The sequence below is a fragment of the Schistocerca cancellata genome, chromosome 8 (genome assembly GCF_023864275.1).
Source record: "Schistocerca cancellata isolate TAMUIC-IGC-003103 chromosome 8, iqSchCanc2.1, whole genome shotgun sequence".
Classification (NCBI taxonomy): Eukaryota; Metazoa; Arthropoda; class Insecta; order Orthoptera; family Acrididae; genus Schistocerca; species Schistocerca cancellata.
This window is the reverse complement of record NC_064633.1, coordinates 367,372,163-367,378,750: the sequence shown is the minus strand read 5'-3', so window position 1 is coordinate 367,378,750 and position 6,588 is coordinate 367,372,163. Positions and strand designations below refer to the sequence as shown.

The 6,588-nt window shown below is 39.0% G+C and overlaps 1 protein-coding gene across 1 annotated transcript in view; it reads right to left on the bottom strand.

Moving 5' to 3' along the window:
• Positions 1-2,430: 2,430 nt before the first annotated feature.
• LOC126095584 (myrosinase 1-like) overlaps positions 2,431-6,588 on the bottom strand; it is a 75,229-nt gene continuing 71,071 nt past the window's right edge. Inside the window, exons 9-10 of the mRNA XM_049910358.1 lie at positions 2,631-2,765; positions 2,431-2,541 (exon numbers count right to left, since the gene is read on the bottom strand). Of these exons, the coding sequence (XP_049766315.1) occupies positions 2,431-2,541; positions 2,631-2,765 (246 nt within the window). The remainder of the gene's footprint in view (positions 2,542-2,630; positions 2,766-6,588) is intronic.

Below are 6,588 nucleotides of genomic sequence, written 5' to 3'. Positions count from 1 at the left end.
CAACTTAAGTTATGAATAATATCAAATGCTAATCGTTAAACGAGGATAATGATACATTCATACATGGAAAATTAGCCCAGTCAACTCCAGCAGCCGTCTTCCTCAGGTATCTTCTTGCTAAGGAAGATTTTTGCCATGAAAGCGGCTGAATGCTTTGCAGTTCTCGTCCGGTTCGGGCTATTGAAGTCCACCTCGTAAAGTCCGAATTTCCTCCTGTAGAATAACAAAACAACACTGTAGACTCTTTCCGACATCAAATAATTTACGCAATAGTTACATTATCATATGCTGATAGAAGCTATTTCGTGGTGCATCTGAATGGTAATTAAATTTCCGCATTCCTATTGTTACACAGTATTAAGGCCTGTGAATTATTGTGATAAGAGAAACACTAGTCACCAAATCTCACATGTAGGTAGTAGGTGATTGTAATGTCACAGCATAGTTGTTGATAGCTGCAATATACCACCAAACATGGGAGTGGCCCTGTAAAGTGCTCCACGTGCATAAACTGTGTTTCATGATTAGGTAAAATTGAAACTTGAATAAATCTCGGAGAATAAACAAGTGGATTTATGGTTTATTAATGCAAGAATTGTCATTCTATTCTCTTCTCCTGACCAATAGAATTTCTGAAATCTTAGACTAATGAAGTTCTTGAACAACTTTATAATCGTTCAGACACAATGAACCATCACTACTCCAACATATCCTCTTAGGAAGGCGGTGACAGGCTACCAGTACCGAAAAAACAATGCGATTTAGAGATGGAGTATAACTTTGATTTCCTGCATATAAACAGCTGTATCTCGGTGTGGAACACTTGTGACGTCGTCTGCATTAAAATAAAAGCTGGATTAGCTATCTTTTCACTGATCCCCTTCAATCACAAGAAATACTAAGAATGAGCGAGGAAGAGCGTGTAATAGGCTATGACTACAAATAAAAGCATTGCGCTTAGAAACTAAAGAGGTTAATGAAACTGCGAGTTAAATTATACGATATCATTACAAATACGAACAACGTACACGCGCAGATATCTAGGTAGTAAAGGAACTTGAATATGCAACTGAAAAAGGGATCTTAATCACCTAGAAAATGTGATCCTCTAACTACACGTAAAGGCGAGATGAATAAATTTTGAATCCTTTTTGTCTTGAATATTTAGAATATTTCAGAGAGATACGTATCCCTTTAAAACAACTCTACCTCGTCTTCTTCTTCTTTCTTTCTCGAATTATTGCCAGCGCTTGAGCTAGTGCATCCAGATCTAATATAACTAAATTCAAATGGCTCTGAGCACTATGGGACTTAACAGCTGTGGTCATCAGTCCCCTAGAACTTAGAACTACTTAAACCTAACTAACCTAAGGACATCACACACATCCATGCCCGAGGCAGGATTCGAACCTGCGACCGTAGCAGTCGCGCGGTTCCATCTAATATAACTGGCATGTTGTATTTTAATCGGAGGTTGCGCTTCTACGTGACCAAGCCAATAACTTAAAGAATTTTCTACTTGTGAGGTACTACTCTACCTTCATCTAACCACTGAGCTCTACCAAATTCAGTCTTTTCATTTCAACTTACAAATTTTCTAACTTCCTTACAACATTCAGACTTCTGACACACCATGCTCTGACTCACAGAACATCGTATTCTGATCTGTACACCACTCTTTTCCTCAGGATCACCTCAGCATAGACTGTGCCCCCGAGGATATCCGAATGGCTGACTAAATCGGGGTAATTTACAAAAAGTCGTCAATAATCTTTTACAAAATACAAGCTTGAATTGTTGTATACTGAAATTATATGCCTCAAAAGGAACGGTTCCCAATGCCCGATGGCAGGACGAGGCACTCCTTATACTACGACTTTCCGGCTGCCTCTCTTGATAAATCTACTTCTTAATCTACGTTCTGGTTCGGATCTAAACCAGCAGCTAGTACTTTGCGACCGGTAGTCAAGTGCACTAACTCTAGAGAACCAAGCAAATAAATTGAACCTACAATCACTCATGTACATATTACTTGACATTCAGTACCATATATTTTCAGGAGATTACGGTTTAATGTCATTTCGACGAGGACGTTTTTAGAGCGGTACTACAAACCCGGGTTGAGCAAAAGTGAGGAAGGAGTAGGTTCGTGTTTATTTTCGAAGGAATCATCCTTGCATATTTCTCAGGTGATTTAGGAAGATAACAGAAAACGTAAATTAAAGTAGCGTAATAGGGACTGGGACAGCTGGACTCACGAATACGTTTTCATCTCTCCGACCACTGCACTGCCTTGCTCAGTTCAGTTACGTGGGAACCAGAGTGATTATAGTTGTAAAAGCCGGAGAGCAATTTAAGACCACGGCACACAATGTCTTGAATCGTGTCATAGTGAAGAGAACGAATGGAATATGAAGACCAAGAGAACACTCACGTGAATCCTTCAGTCCATTCCAGATTGTCCATTAGGCTCCACGCAATGTAGCCAATTACTGGTACTTTCTCGATATTCACTGCTTGCTGGAGCTCTGTTAGATATTCCTGCAATTGGTGGGTATGTGTCTTCTTTACAAGAAACAAAGTGGCAAGGAATTCTAAAAGTGACTTAGGAGAAATATGTAGGGTCTTACCTTATAATATTGTATCCTGCCTATATCGTTTAATCCAGTGGATGTCTCAACTCCATTTTCCGTCACAAAGATGGAATAGCCGGGATACTCGTTAACAATCCAGTTCAGTATGTTCCGAAAACCCCACGAGTGTAACTGAAACACGAAAATGTTTAAACCGTTTCATCTCAGTTTTACTAATAAATAAAGATTGTTCTTAAAAAGTAAGTGAAAAATCTTCATTGTCAAAAGATGTATGTCTTTGAATTCTCATTTTGTTCTAGATCGCCAGCTACGTAAAATACACATCCTCTTCAGTGAAGAGTATATGATTCCCCAAAGCAATATGTCTTTTACATATATGAAGAACATCAAGAATTTTGCTATGTATTACAAAATTGGAAATAATATACTTTATATTGTTTAAACTACTGGATCCCATTTCATTAAACAGGTCTTGGACATAACAGCATACCGGCACCGTTCAACAAATCAGAAATGTTATTAACCTAGAAAGCTTGCTTTTCAATACTGAATAAAGTAATTCATCTTACTACGTAGCAGGCAAATGCTAATAGTAATATATGTTCTTGAGCAACAAACTGTATTTTGTGATACACATTTTAAGTACGTAGAATATATCAGTAGCATAACCCCATGCAGTATTTATGTCTGTCTATGAAGTGACGTAAATTTTTATGCCACACCTACAGAAATTTCTCCAAATTTAATATCTGGATGCCGGCCCATGTTTATCAATTTAATGTACTATCAGTTTTGACTATACAATAACATTTCTCGCAACTTACTGTAGAATGCTCTAGAAGACGTGTGTTATCTGTTGGGATTCACTCGAAACTTGGTCGTAGTGATGCATTTCACTTCATCAGTAATAGTACAGAGAAGAATAACATCCGTCTAGATTTAGTTTATACTAGTGAAACTCGACTGTCTCTGATTTTAGGTAAAAGCATGATATAATCATATTGATGAACGTAGGACAAGTCATAGACAAAGTTTTAATGTGTTATTAGTAAATAATAGGTGCATGTGACAGTTGCTTCTTTGCAGAGAATCATGTTCGGTTTTGAGGAGTGTTGTCTGTTTACCAGACGAAAGAAAAAATGTTTGTGTAAAATGCACCAAGACCTCGCCATATTTTCCTGACACTTTAGTCAGTAAGGCTTCCTTCATTGTAAATGATGTTCATAATCATGCTACCGCATAAAAACATTTTGCTTTAAATACTGGAAACTAAACGCCATTATGTGCAAAATTGAAATGTTACGTGCTTTAGTCTAGAAATCCTAAAGATAAAATTATCTGCTCAACTTCAAAATAAAATTGTATTTTTTGTAATAAATTATTGATTTCGAACCATTCCGTTCTTTCCATCCATTAAGGGACTAATGATCACGCCACCTTGGCATGAACAGACCAGGATGGCTCCTAAAGTCTTCCCTCAGAAGCAGGCCATTTCTTGTTGGGAACGTGACATGTATTTAAAAAAAAATGACAGATGAAAATTAATTTGATTTTGTCATTGTGATAAATAAGGAATCATTATTATTATTGACGAAATAAACAAGCGTAATCTCCTGATGAAGTCAAATATTGCTAAGTTAAAACCAAACAGCTAGTTATATAACTTCAGTGTTAATTCGTACAGTTTTCGTCTAATTATAATGTCTAGCTTTTAGTCTTATTACAACTGGATTTCAGTTCTATTTTCCACTTTGCTCGAATAAATTATCCCGTGGTAGTCAATGGTCCACAAACGGCAATTATTTCAATATCAGTAAAATGAAGAAGGTTAAGGAATATCCTATTACATTTTCCCCCCTCTTAAAACTTCCTCTGAGGCCATTGAAATTAATTCTGGAGAGAATAAAGCAATTTGACGGACGAGGACCAACAATCAAAACAGATAACTCGCAAACAGATTGTAATGGTGTGAAGCATACGAAAAATGAGAAACACAAAGTTAATAAGCATACCTCTCGTTTCTGTGTATCATATCTTGGTCCTGTTGTATTATTAGCATTAATTCCCGACATAATCTGCACATGGAGACAAGCGATCTAAATACTTTCATAAAAATTTTAAAATCATTTTTTCACAAGCCCTTTTAATAGCCAAGACCGCGAATGAAAAGACAGTAAAAGGCGACTAGTTTTAACTGTTCATACTACTATCTTCATATTTGGAATAAGAAGCAAAACAGCAAATTGCAATTATAAAAATCAAGAGCAGTGTCAGCTCATAAACTGAGGCTAGGACACAACGTCTGCAAATTGCTGTGCATACAACACAGTTCGTAAAATGTCCATTATTAGTGTATTAATAGTTTATCAATACCCTCTATGAAGTTTTTGGTGTACAACATCGTTACATAAGTGACTACTCTACCATCAAAATACAATGTACAGCTTTGCAAGTAGGTGCAGAACTAAGCTACACATTCAGAATCGTACGAAAATTTTATCTGACTGGTATGGCCAACATTTTATTGACATGGACTTCCATAGGAGAATGCACTGTGAAGTGGAGATAATGTGTCATAGTCTTATTTTACGAGCTGACACTAAGCTGGATTTTATAACGGCTATTTTCTATTGTGCTTATTATTCCAGATCTGAAGATGGTTGCATGAACAGCTAAAAGTACTTGTCTATTTACATGCGATCCTGGCGTATTTGTTGATCGAACAGTCCACGGGTGTAATGCCGGTCCACAGTGTCCAACGGGCGCAATATTTCGGTGATCAAACATGTCGCCATAGTAAGGTCCGCTGACGAACTGAGCTCCTGAAGGCCCGCGCCCCAGGGCGCGCAACGACGGTCGCAGATACGCGTCCGTCGGCCTCTGTGGTAGCATCAACGTAATGGCACTGTCACCGCTGGTCACCAGTACTGGTTGCCAAACCTTGGTGAGACTACAGCCGCAGTGTCGCTTGACAAATTATCCCTGGTGTGGATTTCGACATTTCACTAACTACACTGTAGCAGTTTTTGGAAGACCACGTTAAAATGTGTATTCCTTAGCTTGATTCCCTGACAACAGTGCTCTGTGACCGCTGAATTGTTAGGGTACATTAGTCCAGAGTGCCTCTGGTGATCTCGACATCGATCTTCTATCGTGCTCACTGTTTGTCCAACGTTCTTCTAGCCACATTGGCACGGAATCTCAGTGCCACGGCCTTCCGAAAAACCAAGCTCGTCTTTGACGGTCCCCAAAAGTACCTATTTTTTATTGGATGGGCAAAACACAGTTCTTACGTGGTGCCTTCTAAGTAAGCGCCCGACTTTTCCCGATAATGCGTAGTTTTATGGTGTAAAGGCTGTGACTAGCTGTTCCCCCGCGATTTCTTCGCGTCCGTATGTTGAACTGTAGCGTTTAATCTGCCATTGTGGATAACCATATTTTCGGAATACTGTTCTGAGGTGTTCCAGTTCGTGAGGCGGACTCTCTACGTTTGAGATTGTGTGCGCTTTATATACTAGTGTTTATAGTAAACCACTCCTATGTGCAGGTGGGTGGCAGCTAAGTGCGCCCAAATAGATATCAGTGTGCATTTTCTTCCGATTCGTCCTGTGGCCCAGAGTCGCACCAGCTCTTCTCTTGACCATGACGTCCAAGAATGGTAGGCTTCCATTTTTTCGGTCTCTGTACTGAATTTGATGTTGGGATTTTCGGAGTATAGATGTACAAGGAATTCAAGGAATCTGTCTCTTCCGTGGTGCCAGAAGACGAACGTATCATCCATTTGACGGAAGAAGAAGGTGGGTTCCCATCTATACGAGGTAAGGGACTCTTCTTCCAAGTTCCCAATATACAAATTCGCTACCACTGATGAGAGTGGGCTGCCCATTGCGACTCCCTCCGTTTTCACATACTAATCGGCATTCAACAGAGAATACGTGAAGGTTAGGGCATGCCTGAAAAGGTAAATGGTCTTCTCTGACCAATGAGTTCTACT